General features: G+C 42.1%; 1 protein-coding gene across 1 annotated transcript in view; it reads left to right on the top strand.

Annotated features, from left to right (window-relative positions):
• The window catches only part of MGLL (monoglyceride lipase), a 156225-nt gene that overhangs the window by 132415 nt on the left and 4901 nt on the right, over positions 1 to 18909 (top strand). Inside the window, 3 exon segments of the mRNA XM_028524851.2 lie at positions 18064 to 18084; positions 18086 to 18103; positions 18105 to 18279. Of these exon segments, the coding sequence (XP_028380652.2) occupies positions 18064 to 18084; positions 18086 to 18103; positions 18105 to 18279 (214 nt within the window).

Raw genomic sequence — 18909 nt, 5'->3', positions numbered from 1 at the left:
ATAAAATTTGTCATCTTAATTGTTTTTAGGTATTCAGTTTAGTAGCCTTAAGTATATTCACATTGTTGTGTAACCTCACCACCATCCATCTCCAGAACTTTTCCATCTTCTCAAAATGAAATTCTGTGTCCATTAAACATGGTCTTCCCACCTCCCCTCCCCCAGCCTCTGGCAACCCCAATTTTGATTTCTGACTCTATGAATTTGACTATTCTAGGTGCCTCATATAAGTGTAATCATACAGTATTTGTCATTTTTTTCTTTTAAGCATAATGCCCTCTAGGTTCATACATGTTGTAGCATGCGTCAGAATTTCCTTCCTTTTCAAGACTAAATAACATTCCATTGTATGGCTAGAAAACATTTTCTTTATCCATTCATCCTGTTGATGGACACCTGGGGTGCTTCCACCTCTTGGCAACTGTGAACAATGATTCTGCAAACATGGGTGTGCAATATCTCTTCAAGACCCTGCATTCATTTCCTTTGAGTTTATACACAGAAGTGAGATTGCCTGATCATTTTGATTTGCATTTTCCTAATGATTACTGATATTGAGCATCTTTTTATATGTCTATTGGCCATTGGCCACTGATATATCTTCATTGGATAAATGTCTACTAAACACTTTGTCCATTTTTAATCACGTTGTTTGAATTTTTTATTGTTGAGTTATGGAAGTTCTTTATATATTCTGGACATAAACTCCTTATGATATATATGATTTGCAAATATCCCATTATGTGGGTTGCTTTTTCAATCTTTGATGTGCAAAATGTTTTCCTTTTGGTGAAATTTTATCTAATTTCAATTTATCTAATTTTTCTTTTGTTGCCTAATTGACTGTCATTAAGTGGACATATGTTGGCTGAATCTTTTAAAAATATTTTTATTTTATTTTTTAGAGAGAGGGGCAAGGAGGAAGAAAAAGAGGGAGAGAAACATAGATGTGTGAGAGAAACATCTATTGGTTGCCTCTTGCACACCCTCAACTGGGGACCTGGCCCTCAACCCAGGCATGTGCCCTGATGGGGAATCCAAATGGCAATCCTTTGGGACTCAGGCTGGTGCTCAATCCACTGAGCCACACCAGCCAGGGCAGAACCTTTTAAAAGTAAGTTACATATACTATGATTCTTAACTCAGCCTGTGCTGCTCAAGAGAAATAACTCAGAATAAAGGCTTTCATGCATATAACCCAATACCATTATCACACTTTGAAAAAGTAGCAATAATTCTGTATTATTTTATCTAGTTCATATTTCTGATTTCCTTAGTTGTCAATAACTTTTAAAACTTGAGACCACATGATCTTGCTTTGTGTGACTAGTGATTGTGAAAGTGGTTCTGCAAGATCCTAGTAATTCTCTTTTTTCCTTTTTATTTATGTTTAAGTATATTTTATTGATGATGCTATTACAGTTGTCCCATTTTTTCTCCCCTTTATCCACATCTGCCCTGAACCTCTCCTCCCTCTTGCATTCCCTACCCCTCTTAGTTTATGTCCATTGGTCATACATACAAGTTCTTTGGCTTCTCCATTTTCTATACTATTCTTAACCTCCTCCTGTCTATTTTGTACCTACCATTTATGCTTCTTATTCCCTGTACCTTTTTCCTGTTTCCCTAACTCGTCCTCCCAGCTGATAACCCTCCATGTAATTTCCATATCTATGATTCTGTTCCAGTTCTAGTTGTTTGCTTAGTTTGTTTTTGTTTTTGTTTTGGGTTCAGTTGTTGATAGTTGTGAGTTTGTTTTCATTTTACTGTTCATAGTTTTGATCTTTTTCTTAGATAAGTCCCTTTAACATTTCATATAATAAGGGCTTGCTGATGATGAACTCCTCTAACTTTACCTCATCTGGGAAGCACTTTATCTGCCCTTCCATTCTAAATGATAGCTTTGCTGGATAGAGTAATCTTGGATATAGGTCCTTGCCTTTCATGACTTTGAATACTTCTTTCCAGCCCCCTTGCTTATAAGGTTTCTTTTGAGAAATCAGCTGATAGTCTTATGGGAACTCTTTTGTAGGTAACTCTCTCTTTACTCTTGCTGCTTTTAAGATTCTCTCCATATCTTTAATATTGGCTAATGTAATTATGATGTGCTTTGGTGTGTTCCTCCTTGGGTCCAACTTGTTTGGGACTCTCTGAGCTTCTTGGACTTGCATGTCTATTTCCTTCACCAATTGGGGAAATTTTCCTTCATTTGTTCAAATAAATTTTCCTTATTTGTTCAAATACGTGTTTGATTTCTTGGTCTTTCTCTTCTCCTTCTGGCACCCCTATGATTTGGATGTTGGAACATTTAAAGTTGTCCCAGAGGTTCCTAAGCCTCTCCTCATTTTTTTTTTGAATTCTTGTTTCTTTAATCTGTTCCGATTGAATGTTTATTTCTTCCTCCTGTTCCAAATGTTTGATTTGAGTCCCAGTTGCCTTCCCATCACTGTTGGTTCCCTGTATATTTTGCTTTATTTCACTTGTATAGCCTTTACTTCTTCCTTTATTTTGCATCCATATTCAATCATTTCTGTGTGCATCCTGATTACCAGTATTTTGAACCCTGCATCTGATAGCTTGGCTATCTCCTCATTGCTTAGTTCTTTTTCTGGGGTTTTGATCTGTTCTTTCATTTGGGCCATATTTCTTTGTCTCAGTGCACCTGTTACATTGTAAGGGGCAGAGCCTTAGGTATTTACCATAGCAGGGCAACCCAGTTTGCTACGTTATGTTGCTGTTTGTGGGGGAGGGGTCAGAGAAGAAACAATGTTGCTTGCTTGACTCTCGCCCTGCTTTCAGTGACTTCCCCACTACCCACAAGTGAACTGTACCTTTCTGGTGTTGATTCCCTGGGTGGATGGGCTTGTGTACATTCTAGAATTCTGTCAGCCTCTCCAATGTACTCTCCTGTGAGAGTGGGCATTTCTCCCGCTACTGCAACCCCCACAGGTTCTACAGCCAGAGGTTTTGCCTCTTTATTTCCCCACACTAGAACCCTGGGTTTCATGGTCTGTCTTGCTCCCCAGTTGTTCCCCCTGGCTTATCCACACATGAATGTGGGACTTGCCTTTCATGACTTGCCTTTCAGATGAGTGTGCTAATTGCTGCCTAGACCTCCCTGTCCAAAAGTAACCACCTTGCCTCGAGTCCTTTCCACCCCAGCTGACTGTCTCTACCCCTCCTACCAATCTAGATGAATGTTTCTTCATTAACTCCTGGGTTATCAGACTTCCATAAAGTTCGATTTTTCTAGCAGTTCTGGTTATTTTTTGTTTTTAAATTGTTGTGTGTGTTTTTTTATGAGGAAGTGAAGCATATGTACCTATGCCTCCATCTTGGCCAGAAGCCCCAGTAATTCTTTCTCGTATCTCTTATAACTTATTCAATCCCTGGACCTGTCAAAAGGTAGCCATGGTTGTGTGATTAGGTAAAGAATATGATAGCTGCTTTCCTCTTTCCTTGGTGACCACTCAGGACCTACCTATGTCTAGGTCCAAGGTTGCACCCTAGGAGCCTCTATCCCAAAGAAGCAAGTGAGGTTGACTTTCTGACTCACTTCTGGTTGTGAAGCCCCTCAGAAGAAAGTCCTCCAAAAGGAGGTCCTAGCATCCTCTGGTGGGTGTGCACAAACCACCTGTGCCCACGTGTCCAGGCCTATGACCTACCAGGATATCCAAGAGTTCAAGCCTTAATGGCAAAAAGTAATTTGTGAGAAGAAATGTTCAGTAAATCGCATGAGCTTAAACTAATTTCTGGGAAAAAATGTTTGGTAAGTCGCATGCCCTTGATTAACTGGAAATTCATATATGTGAATCATCTTTATATCCAAAATGGAATTGTGTCATCCTTCTGGTGGTTCTTGTCTTGCTTGGAAATTTCTGCCACCCAAGTTGAGTGCCTGCTTCAGCAACCATAAGGGAGCTCAGACCTCCTGGTAAATGGCCAAGAAGACTTTCTGCCAAGTCAGGCAAGGCCCTATCTCCCCTTTGCCATTCTGCAGGCATCATGTCAAGTCAACAAATTTGTGTGGAGCTCCCACTTTGGGCCAGGCCCCAAAATGGAAGTGAGGACACCCAATGATCTTCTGAGGTCATAGGCAGAAGGGGACAAAGGCATATCAACAGTTCTGTTACAGAGGACAAAGAGACAGAGAGCTTTGAGGGAAGAGCAAAAAGGCCTGCGTCTGGATGCAGTTCTCCAGCTCTGTCTCTTTGTGCTTCAGTGTAACCTTGGAGACCACACTCAGTGTCACTGATCCTCAGTTCCCTTGGGGGACTAGCATATAGCCTGGCACAGCATCAACTCTAGGTAAATGCAAGCTGTTGTTATCAGAGCTGTTTTTAAAGAAGTGTCGATGAAGCTACAGGAGCCCTGGGAAGATAGACATCAGTTTCACTACTAGTGTCTGGGCACCTGTCATGGGAGGAAACACTTGAACTGGGCCTTGAAAGGAGACAGGTATTTGCTGGCAAACAGGAGTTAGGGCATGGGAAAGGTGCATTCTGGGAACTAGAAATGTCAGTGGCAGCCCCCAGTCTGTAGATACAGAAGCTGACCATATGAAAACAGTGGGAGCCCTGAAGGGATGTCACACAGTGTCCCTGGGGAAGGCAGGGGGCTTCCTAGAGGAAGGGGCAACTGAGCTAAATGTTGTTAAGAGAGGAGAAAGTCTACAGGCAGCGAAGGTGGAGGGGACGACCATGTGAGGGGGAGAAATGTTGAGGAAGTAAGCAGAGGGGAGCCCTCTGTGGACTTGCAAGCCACAGGAAGAGTTTGGATTTGGCCCTGCAGTGTGTGGGATGCATGGCAGTGTTCCTAGGTGCAGGGTATCCAGGGAGAATCAGAGCACAGTATGCAGGCGGTGGCCAGCTAGGAGGATAATTGCTCAGACCCAAGAGGAAGGATCACATGAAGAGAGGAGCATGCACTGGCCATGCCACAGACAAGGCTGTTTCCAGTGTTCAGTATGTTTTGTATTCAGGCCAGTTTCTATACTAAATTATTATTTGCATTTAGAATATCCCACATACCTGAAATTCATGAGAGTACTGCCCAGTGAGTTACAGGGAAACAATACCAAGCAGATCCAAAGAGTCTACCTTTGGGGGGGCTTACCTCCTTCAAACCTAATTATTCTTTGTTGAATGAACCAATAAGGGACCTTTTCTTGTAAGGCCCATGGATATCATTCCAATGTGAATACCATATTTTGTCATGTATAATGCATACTTTTTTGCCCAAATTTTTGAGGGAAAAATAAGGATATGCATTATAAATGGGTAGTTCCATATATTTATTCCATATCTATATAGATGTTTTTAATTCTTTTACTTATGCTTCTGCATTAAAGTGTAACTCTAGAAAGCAATAATGATATCCATATGCAAATTTGTTACTGGCACATAAAATTTGTTGTACCTTGTATCTATGCTTGTGTTTTGTAATTGTTACATAAAATTTCTGATACCATAATATGTTCAAAAAATGCTAAATTCCTTTATAATAAAAAAACCCCCAAGTATCTAAATATAAATAAATTAAAAATTGAGCCCTGGCTGTTGTGGCTCACTGGATTGAATGCCAACCTGAGAACCAAAGTGTTGTCAGATCAATTACCAGTCAGGGCACATGCCTGAGTTATGGGCCAGATCCCCAGTAGGGGGTGTGTGAAAGGCTACCACACATTGATATTTCTCTCCCTCCCTTCCCCTCTCTCTAAAAGTAAATAAAATCTTTTTTTAAAAAATTGAATTAAAAAATTTAAATGAAAGATTTCTTTTCTTGAAAGTTTGAGCCCAAAACATGGACACACATTATACATGCCAAAATACAATAGCTCCTTTGCCAGCTGTTGGCCAGTGAGCCTGGTACAGAGGTTCCCAGCTGCTGTCTGATCTGTATTGGGCTCCCAGTGCCCAGAAATGCTGTCTTTTGGGCTGAGTTAGAAAAAGTTGGCTCACTCATTTATTCCACCAGTATTTACTGAGGTCCTCCAATGCCAGGACACAGCAAAAACAAGACAGACAGAGCCCTGCCCCATGGGCTGACACTCCAGTCAATGGAGAAGCAGGTGCAAAAACACCTGGTTGAAGAGTGAGTGCAGGACCAGAGAAGGGCTGCTAGTCATAAGAGCCTGGGAAGTCAAGAAGGCCTCCCCAAAAGGGTGAAGTCTGAGCTGAAATCCAAAAGAGGTATAGATGTTGATTAGTTTAAGAGCAAAGGGTTGGAAAAGCTACTTGAGATGCTCAATGGAAGCCGCTATACATAGGAAAGGATTTTCTTTTAAGCATGTTTTATTGATTATGCTATTATAGTTGTCCCATTTTTTCCTTCCCTTTATCCCCACTCCACCTTGCACCCCCCTACTCTCTAGCATCCCCCCTTAGTTCATGTCCATGGATTGTACATACAAGTTCTTTGGCTTCTCTATTTCCTATACCTCCCCCTGTCTATTTTATGCCTACCAATTATGCTTCTTACTCCCTGTATCTTCTCCCCCCAATTCTCACTCTCCCCCACCTCAGTGATAACCCTCCATGTGATCTCCATTTCTGTGATTCTGTTCCTGTTTTAGTTGCTTGCTTAGTTTTTGTTTTTAGGTTCAGTTGTTAATAGTTGTGAGTTTATTGTCATTTTACTGTTCACAGTTTTGATCTTCTTCTTCTTCAATAACTCCCTTTAACATTTCATATAATAAGGGCCTGGTGATGATGAACTCCTTTAACTTGACCTTATCTGGAAAACACTTTATCTGCCCTTCCATTCTAAATGATAGCTTGGCTGGATGGAGTAATCTTAGATGTAGGTCCTTGCTTTTCACAACTTTGAATACTTCTTTCTACCCTTCTTGCCTGTAAGGTTTCCTTTATTATTATTTTTTTTTTTTTAGAGAAAGAGAGGTGGGGGAAGGGGAGGAGAGAGGGAGAGAAACATCAATGTGTGGTTGCCTCTTACCTGCCCCCCACTGGGGACCTGGGCCACAACTCAGGCATGTACCTTGACTGGGACTCGAACCAGTGACCCTGTTATTTGCACGTCTGCACTCAATCCACTGAGCTACTTTTATCAGCCAGAGCTCTAAGGTTTCTTTTGAGAAATCAGCTGATAGTCTTATGGGAACTCTTTTGTAGGTAACTCTCTCTTTACTCTTGCTCCTTTTAAGATTCTCTCCTTATCTTTAATCTTGGGTAACTTAATTATAATGTGCCTTGGTGTGTTCCTCCTTGGGTCCAATTTCTTTGGGACTCTCTGGACTTCCTGGAAGTCTATTTCCTTCTCCATACTGGGGAAGTTTTCTTCATTATTTTTTCAATAAGTTTTCAATTTCTTGCTCTTCCTCTTCTCCTTCTGTAACCCCTATGATTCAGATGTTGGAGTACTTAAAGTTTTCCCTGAGGTTTCTAAGTCTCTCCTCATTTTTCTGAATTCATGTTTCTTTATTCTGGTTGGATGTTTATTTCTTCCTTTTGTTCCAAATTGTTGATTTGTGTTCTGGTTTCCTCTCTTTCCTTCCAGGGAACTTTTGGTTCCCTGTATATTTTCCTTTATTTCACTTAGTATAGTCTTCATTTCTTGGTTCATTTTGTAATCAAGCTCAGTCAATTCTGTGAGCATCCTGATTACCAGTGTTTTGAATCTGTATCTCATATGTTGTCCATCTCATAGGAGAGGATTTTCAATCATCCAAGTCTTTCCACAACAAATTGCCATTAAAAACAAAGGTAGGAAATGAAGATATTGTCTCTGCAAAAACATGTCCATTCATTGTAGGGTTCTCACAGTTTCCAGATTCACAGAAATCACTTGAGTAGAATCACTTGTGCACTCTCTCCAATATGTCAGAGAAAGCTATCTGATTTCCCTGTGATAAAAATAGGTGGATTAAGAAAGATCTAAACAATGGAGGAGGGAGATGGGAATCCTGGGATGGGGTCTGAAGCACAGGTGGAAGAGTGAGGCTTCCATAGAAAAGGGGAGGGTATTAGAGAAAAGGAGGGTCAGGAACATCCAGTCGTGGACACGTGTAGGTACCTGAAGGGAAAATGCAGATTGGACTTGCTGGGCCTTATTCTCTGTAAAGTGGTAAACAATGTCATGTGAGGAGGGCACTTGCCTGCCTATGTCCAGAAGGGTGCCCCCATCCCCTTCTGGAAAGGGTGGCAACCTGTGGGAACCACTAAGTCATTTCACTACCTAGATGTATATGGTCCTCACCAAGGACCCATTCCTTTATTTTCTGAGGAGTGCCACTTCCATAGCTCCTGGCTATCTGTGAGTCCACAGGACTCACCTTTACTTTCTCTTCTCTAGCATGGCATAATGAGTGGTTTAAAATGCTGACTGTGGAACCCAACTGCATAGGTTCTTATCCGAGCTCCACCTCTTATGGTGTAACCTTGGGTGGATCATCTAGCCTCCCTGAGCCACTCTTCTAATGTATAAAATGGTGATAATAACAGTAGTACCTACAATGAGTTCCCATGAGGATTCAATGAGCAAGTACCTGGTACTTGCTTGACACAGCACCTGGTACAAAATTAAGAGCTCAATGTGTTCATTATTTTAAATATTACTTTAATTAAATATGTAATTTTGCATTCCATCACAGAACAGCTTTGTTAAAAATAGGTCAAGGGATTTGACTGCAGGGTTGGTGCCTAGGTTTTGCTCAACCAAGTTAAGACAACTCCTAGCTATAGATTGTAGCTATATTCACTGTGCTTTAGGACAGTTTCTTTCCCACGGAGAGATAGTGTTCAGTATCAGAAGCCCAGCTGGCATGTTCCTGGCTGGCAAGTTCAATCTTGCTGGGAGCTCTCAGAGCCATAGAAAACAGTGAAGGTACTAGAGGATTGCTAAAATACATACAAGAGGCCAGGAAATTATTGACAACCTGTGAAACTTAAAACCTAAGAGGAACCTTCAAGATCTCAGAAGGAATAAGGCTTCACCTAAGGTTATGTGACTCAAGATCTCTAAGGGAGAGAAGCCTCCAGGATGGAGTGGCTCTCCTCCTCTTATTCCCAGTGTCAGGTTCATATGCACCCCATACATCATTAACCTTACTATGAGGCCAGACCCTGGGCTTGACACTGTATCTACATCATCTCTCTTAATCTCCCTAAAGTCCTCTGAAACATTTCTACTATCGCCCCCATTTTACAAATGAGCCAACTGAGTTTAGGAGCCAGGTCCAGATCATGGCTAGGAAGTATCAGGGATGGGTGCTCTTCACTCTTCTGTTTTCCTTCATATTGTCAGTTGATCCCTGCCCCCAAGATATAAAACTTCAAATTGCAACCAGTGGAGACACCCCCAGAGGTCAGTTAGCTGAAGCAAAGATGTGGTCACTTGGACCTGGACCCACATCCTCCAACTGACATGTCCCCAGCTGACACATTCTCAGCTGGCAGGAGCAACTGTAGTAAAAAAAAAAATGGGTGAAGGGAGTACAAGAGATATTGCCAAAGATGGGTCTTTGCTATGTTTTTAAATTCAACTTTTTGTTTTGATGTAATAGTGATTCACATGTAGCTGTGAGGAAAATAGAGAGGAATCCAATGGACTCTTTACCCAGTTCCCCTCAATGCTGCCATCTTACAAAACTATGGGACAACATCATAACCAGGAAATTGACATCAGTACAGCCAAACCACAGAATGTCCTATCGCCAAAAAGATCCCTCATATTGTCCTTGTATAGCACAACCACTTCCTCCTGCCCCACCCCTAACAACCACATTTCTATTCTCCATTCCTCTCATTTTGTCACCTTTAGCTTTCAAGTAAGCAAAGACCACTGTGATAGGACCAGAATGGTTACTTGACAGGAAGGTTTGGGCCTTCTAAGTCTGTTTCCCCATGAGGTATGGCCCTCCTTTTCACTCCAAATCCCACTTTTCCTCTGTCCCTCACCCTTTGCCCCAGCTGTGGCTCACACCAGGGGACTGCCCTTTCTCCGACATATCTGGCAGCTCCTTCCCCAGGCCCAGAATCAGCCATTGTGTAAACAAGGACTACGTGATCAGGAAAAGGAAAATGAAGCCAAAAGCAGGAAGCCAGTTGGGCTGGCAGAGCAATTAGACCCTGGAACAGATTCCCCAAGGGGCCTCATGTGGCCAAGATGTCTTGGGTCAACAGGGTGAGGTGGCAGACCATTTCAGGAAAGTGGTGGTCTAGTGAACTCTAGCCCTGTGCACTCATAAGGACATATTCTCTGCAACCAAAGCCCAGCAGCATAGAATGGAGTGCTGTTAGCAGGGCTGCCATCCTGCAGAGACCCAGACCTCAACAATGGGGACTTAAACAGAGTAGAAGTTTGTTTCCCTGCACAGTGACTTCTCGGTGTGGCCAGCCCCACATGCTTCAATGCATTTTGTTGCTTGCTGTTTCTGGAGTACAGCTCTTCTCCCTGTAGCCTCATCTGCCTCCCTGCTCTGCTGTGTCCAGATAGGTGGGAAGAGGGAAATAAATAGAACAAGCATTTGACAAAAGAGAGTACCTTGCACTGCTGCTCGCTTCCCACTGGCCAGAATGTGGTCACATGACCACACCTAACTGCAAGGGAGCCTGGAAAATGTAGTCTTTACTCTGGATCCTTGTGTTCCAAATGAAACTTTCAGGGTTCTATAGGGAAAAACAGGAACTGGGTAATGAATAATAGGCAGGTTCCTCATTTACAAAACAGGGAGAATAACAGCCATTCCTCAGATAGGTTAATCAGGTTATATACTTAGTGCATGCACATAGGAAGAAAGAGCTCAGAAGTATTAGCTATTCCTATTTCTTTTCATTAAATGAGATCTTGTACGTGATGCCCTGGCACTGTGCTGGGTACAAAGTATGTGTCCAGTCAGTGGTGCTGCAGTTACCATTGCTTTCGTTGTTAACCTCAGTTCTCAACAGACTCCAAGCCCAGGCTCTGCTCCCAAACAGGGCTCCTTGCAACCCCTGGACAAGCAACTGCTATGGCTGTGTACTGCCTATGCATTCATTACCCCTGCCAGTATCTTGTCCCCTCAGCCCCCCAAACAAATAACCTGGCCCTGCAGGATTCACACCAGCTCAGCTGCAGAAAGTGGCTAAATCATATCATGTGGCTTTCCACAAAGGTTTGATTTGCCTGCTCTGTCCCCAGCATCAGAAGAATCAGGGATGGCAGGGATGACCCAGAGTAGCTTGTTCCATTTTGGCATGAATCGAGATTCTAGCCAAGTCCTACAGGGGTGGTAACATAAAAGCAGTGTAGCCCCTGCCCTTGCAGACTCATATTGGAACACAGTGGACAATCTGGCAGCCTCACACAAGACAGTTGGAAGCACATTTCCTTCCAGCTGTCCCTGTATTCCTTGTCCCCGTGGCCCCTCTGCTCCCTTACCCAGTATTAAAACCATGTTGCACTTCTCCAACCAGTTGAGAATCCACCGGCAAAGGTGAGAGAAATGAGATAAGGGGTGGCTGTGGCCCAACACCCACCCATGTTGACTGAGATATTTCTCACCCAGATTTTGTGGGGGCAATGCCCCATCTGGGGCCACAATGAACAGACAACTCACTGTTCTCTTAGAGGCAGGAGGAGTGAAGCCTGGGAGAACAAGAATAAGGTATCAGGGTATCCCCATGAAAGGCTGGGTTGGATTCTGAGACATAAGCAGGGAGAGTGTCAGAGTTAGGTCCTGGGCAATTTGATGACTAAGGAGGGAGGACCCAGCCTCTGGGCATATCCCCTAGAGAAGCAGCAAGCATCCCTGTCATAATGACAGGCAGCCTTCTGCAGCCCAAAGGACATGGACTCTAGAGCCCACAACAGACCAGACCTGCCCTGGACTTTGCTTCTCTGGAAGCCTGTGGAGTACTGCCCTGCCAAAGTGCCTCAGGAGCAACTCCAACCAGCCCCACACCTTCCACCATGGCCCCCATTGCCCCTGCATCTTGTGTGTGCCCCTCATGCACTTCTACCAGATGGACACTAAGTAAGGAGAGACAGGCTTAGGAAAAGCAAAATTCAGATGACTAATATTAAAATATCTTCAGGCGTGCCGCTGAGCCCCGTGGCCTTTTGGGAAGCGGATAGTGCGTGTTGCCTGTCCCTCTAGTCCTGGCTGCGACGAAGTCCGTGGGGAGGGGACTAGAAAGAGCATCGAGCTGGGAGGGAGTAGGGGGAAGCTGTGAACACCAGGATACATGAAGGAGATTGCACCACTGAATCTCACAAATATTCAACCACAGAAGTTCGCACCATAATTACAGGGAATCAGAACAGATCAATTTAAGAAACAAGAAGAATCAAGAAGAAACCCACGAACAAAGAGAAAACAAAGAACAACCCCCAATTGAAGGGAATGAGGAAGCCTCAGGAAAAATGCTAATGAAATAGAGGCAACTTAACTATCAGATAGTGAGTTCAAAACAATGATTATCAGGAAGTTCAATGAACTCACAATGAGCTATCAGAAATTAGAGGGAAACTACATCAATCTCATTGCAAACTATATAAACATGAAAAAGGAATAGAAAAAAGGACTTTCTCAACAAGATCAAGAGGAAATGAAGAATACAATTTCTGAACTGAGAACACAGTAGAAGGAATGAAATGCAGGATCAATGAAGCAGAAGATAGGATTAGCAAGCTGGAGGACAAAGTAGAAAACAACATCCAGAAGAGCAAGAAAAGGAAAAGAGGCTCAGAAGAATGAAGAAGGATTAAGTGAAATGCAACACATATGAAACGTAATAATATCCGTATAATAGTGATACCAGAAGGAGAAGAAGAAGAGTAAGGGATAGAAAACCTAGTTGAAAAAGTATGAAGGAGAACTTCCCTAATTTGATGAGAGAAAAAGTCACACAAATCCAGGAAACACAGAGAGTCCCAATCAAGAGGAACCCAAAGAGACCCACCTCAAGACACATCATAATTAAAATGGCAAAATTTCAAGACACAGAGACAATCTTAAAGGCAGCAAGGGAGAAAAAGGAAGTAACATACAAGGGAACCCCAATAAGGCTACAGCTGACTTCTCAATGGAAAAACCTTCAAGCCAGAAGAGAATGGCACAGAACTACTCCAGGTAATGAGAAACCAGAGGTCTGCAACCAAGGCTACTGTACCCAGCAAGGCTCTCGATCAAGATAGAAGGCCAAATAAGCTTCCCAGACAAAAGAAGTCTAAAAGAATACACCTCGACCAAACCAGCTCTGCAAGAGATTCTAAATACACTGCTTTAGGAAGGGAAGGAAGAGAGAGGGGGGGGGGAGGGAGAGAGGGAGGGAGAGAGAGAGGACACACACGTACATAAAAGACATGAATAAGTACCTATCAATAATAACCTTAAATATAAATGGATTAAATGCTCTAATCAAAGACATAGAATAGCTGAATGGATAGAAAAATGACCCACATATATGCTGCCTACAAGAGACCCCCCTCAGGATAAAAGGCCTACGCAGGCTGAAAGTGAAGGGCTGGAACAAATCTTCCAAAGCAAATGGACAGGAAAAAAAGCTGGGGTAGCAATACTCATATCAGACAAAATAGACTTCCAAAAAAGGTCCTAGAGAGAGGACCCAGAAGGTCACTTCATAATACTCAGGGAAGAATCCAACAAGAAGACATAACTATTGTAAATATATATGCACCCAACATATGGAGCCCCCAATACATAAAGAAATCTTAGAGGACTTCAAGAAAGATATGTGACAGCAACACAATTATAGTAGGGGATTTTAACAGCCCACTATCAAAAATGGACAGATCTTCCAACAAATATATCAACAAAGATATTGTGGCATTGAACAATACCCTTGATGAAATGGACTTTACTGATATATACAGAGCCCACCATCCAAAAGAAGCTAAATATATATTCTTTTCAAATGTACATGGAACATTTTCAAAGATAGACCACATGATAGGACACAAAAACAGCCTCAAGAATTCAAGAAAATTGAAATCATACCAAGCATCTTCTCAGACCACAAGGGACTGAAGCTAGAAACCAACCCAAGGGGGGGGAAAAAAAAAACACTCAAAATCATGGAGATTAAATAGCATGCTATTGAACGATGAATGGGTCAAGAATGAAATTAGGGAAGAAAATCAAAGGTTTCTGGAAACAAATGAAAACGAACTCACAACAACCCAAAACTTATGGGACACAGCCAAGGCAGTCCTGAGAGGGAAGTTCATAGCGATACAGGCCCACCTAAAAAGGTTAGAAACATTCCAAACACAAAACCTGACCCTACACCTACAAGAACTTGAGGAACAACAACAAAGGCAGCCCAGAGCAAGCAGAAGGACGGAAATAACCAAGATCAGAGCATAATTAAATGACATAGAGACTAAAAGCACAATTCTAAGGATCAATGAATCCAAGAGCAGGTTCTTTGAAAAGAGAAACAAAATCAACAAGCCTTAAGCAGACTCATCAAGAAAAAAAGAGAGAAGACCCAAATAAACACAATCAGAAATGAAGAGGAGATATTACAACAGATACCACAGAAATACAAAGAATTGTAACAAATTACTACAAAGAACTGTAATGCCAAGAAATTTGAAAACCTAGGTGAAATGGACAAATTTCTAGAAAATATAATCTTCCAAAACTCAATGAAAAAGAAGCAGAAAGCCTGAACAGACCAATAACAACAAAGAAATTGAAGCAGTAATCAAAAAACTCCCAACCACCAAAAGCCCTGGACCAGATGGTTTCACAGGGGAATTCTACAAAGCATTTAAGGAAGAGCTAACCTTCACAGACTATTCCAAAAAATCCAAAAAGATGGGAGTCTCCCAAACTCTTTTTATGAGGCCAACATAATCCTAATTCCAAAACCAGATAAAGACACAACAAAGAAAGAAAACTTCAGGCCAATATCACTGATGAACATTGACACTAAAATCCTCAAGAAAATACTGGCAAATCGCATCCAACAATACATTAAAAAGATCATACACCATGACCAAGTGGGAGTCATTCCAGGGATGCAGGATGGTTCAATATTCATAAGTCAGTAAATGTAATACATCACATAAACAAAAAGCAAAGACAAAAACCACATGATTATATCAATTGATGCAGAAACAGCATTTGATAAGGTACAGAACCCATTCATGATAAAAAACACTCGGCAAGTGGGAATAGAGGGAGCATTCTCACATAATAAAGGCCATATATGACAGACCTACAGCCAACATCATACTCAATGGACAAAATTTAAAATCTTTTCCAGTAAGATCAGGAACAAGACAAGGCTGTCCTCTTTCCTCACTTCTATTCATATAGTACTGGAAAGTTTTTAAGGGCCCACAGCAAATCAGACACAAAAAGAAATAAAGGATTCCAATCGGAAAGGAGGAAACAAAACTGTCACTGTTTGCAGATGACATGATAGTGTACATAGAAAATTCCTATAAACTCTACCAAAAAACTGCTTGACCTAATAAATGAATTTGGCAAAACAGCGGGATACAAAGTCAATACCCAGAAATCAAAGGCATTTCTGTACACCAACAATGAAACAGCAGCAGCAGAGATCAAGGAAAAAAATCCCATTTGAAATAGCAAAAAGAAAAATAAAATATCTGGTAATAAACTTAACCAAAGAGGTAAAAAGACCTGTATTCAGACAACCATATAACACTCAGGAAAGAAATCAAGGAAGACACAAACAAATGGAAACATAGACCGTGTTCATGGATTGGAAGAATTAATATCATCAAAATGTCCATACTACCCAAAGCAATTTACACACTCAATGCAATTCCTATTAAAGTACCAATGGCATATTTCACAGACATAGAACAAACACTTCAAGAATTTATATGGAATCATGAATGACCCCAAATAGCTGCTGCAGTTTTGAGAAAGAAGAATAAAGTAGGAGGGATCACAATACCTGACACTAAACTATACTACAAGGCCACTGTAATCAAAACAGCTTGGTACTGGTGTAAAAACAGGCACATAGACCAATGGAACAGAATAGAGAGCCCAGAAATAGACCCAAGTCTCTATGGTCAATTAATATTTGACAAAGGAGGCAGCAACATAAAATGTAGTAAAAATAGCCTCTTCAACAAATGGTTTTGGGAGAACTGGACAGCTACATGCAAAAAAATGAAACTTGAGCACCAACTTACACCATATACAAAAATAAACTCAAGGTGATAAAAGACTTAAATATAAACTGTGACACCATTAAGTCCTAGAGGAGAACATAGGTAGGGAAAATCTCAGATATTTCACGCAGAAACTTTTTACTGATGTGTCCTCTAGAGCAAGGGACATAAAGGAAAGAATAAACAAATGGGACCTCATCAAAATTAAAAGCTTCTGCACAGCTAAAGAAAACAGTATGAAAATTAAAAGAGAACCACTGTGTGGGAAAACATATTTGCCAATGATACCTCAGACCAAGGGTTTAATCTCCAAAATATATAAAGAACTTACACAACTCCACTCTAAGAAGACAAGCAACCCAATTAAAAAAGGACTGGGCAAAGGACTTGAACAGACACTTCTCCAAGGAGGACATACAGAAAATCCAAAGATGCATGAAACGATGTTCAATATCGCTAACTATCAGAGAGATGCAAATTAAAACCACAATGGGATACCACTTCATCACCAGTCAGAATGGCCATCATAAACAAAGCAACAAGCAGAAGCGTTTGGAGAGGTTGTGGAGAAAAGGTGTCCCTTGTGTACTGTTGGGACTGCAGACTGGTACAACCACTATGGAAGGCAGTATGGAACTTCCTCAGAAAACTAAAAATGGATCTGCCTTTTCACCCTGCGATTCCACTGCTGGGAGTCTATCCTAAGAATACTAAAACACCAATCCAAAAGAACCTATGCATCCCAATGTTCATAGCAGCACAATTTGCAATAGCTAGATGCTGGAAGCAACCAAGATGCCCATCAGTAAATGAATGGATCAAAAAGCTATGGTACATTTACACAATGGAATTCTATGCAGCAGAAAGAAAGAAGGAGCTCCTACCCTTTGCAACAGCTTGGATGGAGCTGGAAAACATTATGCTAAGCGAACAAGCCAGGCAGTGAAAGACAAATACCATATGATCTCACCTTAACAGGAACCTAAACAACAAAACAAAGAAACAAGCAAAATATACCAAAGACACTGAAATAGAGGACAGGCTGACAGTGCCCACAGAAGAGAGTAGAGGGAATTTCAGGGGACAGTGGGAAGGGTTCACGGGAACAACTTAAAGGACACATGGTCAAAAACTAAGGGGGAGGGTGGTAATGGGAGGGAAGTGGGGAGGGGTGGGCGGGGTGGCTGGATTGATAGTAAAAAGGAGAAAACTGTATTTGAACAATGATTAAAATAAAATTTAAAAATATATATCTTCAGAGCTATTCCTTAGTGAAATATTATATAAATAGTACAATGCTGCCTATATAAAAATATAAGATTAACACTTGAAACTGTCTACAGACACATGTATGAATTCGGAATGCATAGAACAAGGCCTGTGAAGAGAGGCATCAAAACTATTGTAGATCTGGGTCAGGAGGGGCTGGCCATTCTGCTGGCTCTTGGTTACGTGCACCCCAAATAGCCTGACGGAATGGAATCAGCTCTTCAGGCCAAAGCAGAAGGAAGAGGCTAACAGCCTGGGTGGGGCGGCTCAGTTGGTTAGAGCATTGTCTCATACACCAAAAAAAAAAAATGGTTGCAGGTTCAATTCCCAGTCAGGGCACATATGTGGGTTGCAGGTTCACCTCCCTCATCAGGACATATACCTCTTTGCAGTTTCAATCTGCTATTGAGACGTATACAGAGGCAACCAATCAATGTTTCTCTCTCACACCAAAGATGTTTCTCTCTCCCTCCCTCTGTGTGTGTGTGTGTGTGTGTGTGTGTGGTTTTTGTGTGTGTGTGTCTCCATTTCTTCCTTCTCCTCTCTAAAAATCAATAAACATATCCTTTTGATATGTTTAGGATTCATAGAGAAGAAGGAAGAGCTAGCAGAAAATAGAAAAGTTCCCCCACCCATGAAGTGGACAGAACCCTTTCTCTTTTTTTCTCTCAGGTTGACCTTTATAACACAGACCCCCCTCATCTGCCGAGCAGGGACTGAAAGTGTGCTTTGGCAACCAACTGCTCAATGCTGTCTCGAGGGTGGAGCGGGCCCTCCCCAAGCTGACCTTGCCCTTCCTCCTGCTCCAGGGCTCTGCTGACCGCCTGTGTGACAGCAAAGGGGCCTACTTGCTCATGGAGTCTGCCAAGAGTCAGGACAAGACACTCAGGTGAACACCTAACTTCCCAAGGTTGGGAAGGTGGTATCCTTTTGGGCACATCTTCCCAGAATGTGAAAGCCACTCCCAGGAGAGGCAATCTTGAAAGGGGCAGCCTGACCCTGCTAGGAAATAAGTACCAGAAATACAAACAGTTGTTAATTCTAAGCAAGAACACAGGCATTAGCTGACTGTTTGTTCATGTGAAACAAGCTTGAAAGGGAAAAAGAGAGAACACTCAGAAGATGTCCAGGTCAAGGAAAAATCCTGCAATAGGGCACCAAGAAAGAAAGGTTCTCTCAGAGTTTGTGTCCCACTTTTCCATGTCCAAGGTCCAAAGGCCTGCAGCCATCCAGCCTCCCTGCAGTTGGTTTGCTTCAACAGCTTTGGGACCAGCCACCACTGCCAAGGCTGTGCTTGTCCCACTGGTGCAGTGGGACTGGCAGGATCTGGTCTGCAAGTGAATCTGCAACAGGGAATGGGACCTGTGGCTTAGCTACATGGCTTGTCAGACATACAAACTGCAATGGACTAATTAGAGGGCCTTTAGAGATGTGGTTTGGAGGTCCCAATGTTGCCTTTTTTATTTATCTGATTGAACTGGGAAGAGCTCCAGCTGGGGTAATGGGAGGAGGAGAAGC

The sequence above is a fragment of the Phyllostomus discolor genome, chromosome 9, assembly GCF_004126475.2.
Source record: "Phyllostomus discolor isolate MPI-MPIP mPhyDis1 chromosome 9, mPhyDis1.pri.v3, whole genome shotgun sequence".
Lineage (NCBI taxonomy): Eukaryota > Metazoa > Chordata > Mammalia > Chiroptera > Phyllostomidae > Phyllostomus > Phyllostomus discolor.
Note: the sequence above shows the minus strand (reverse complement) of the source record. Positions and strands in the feature narration are given on the sequence as shown.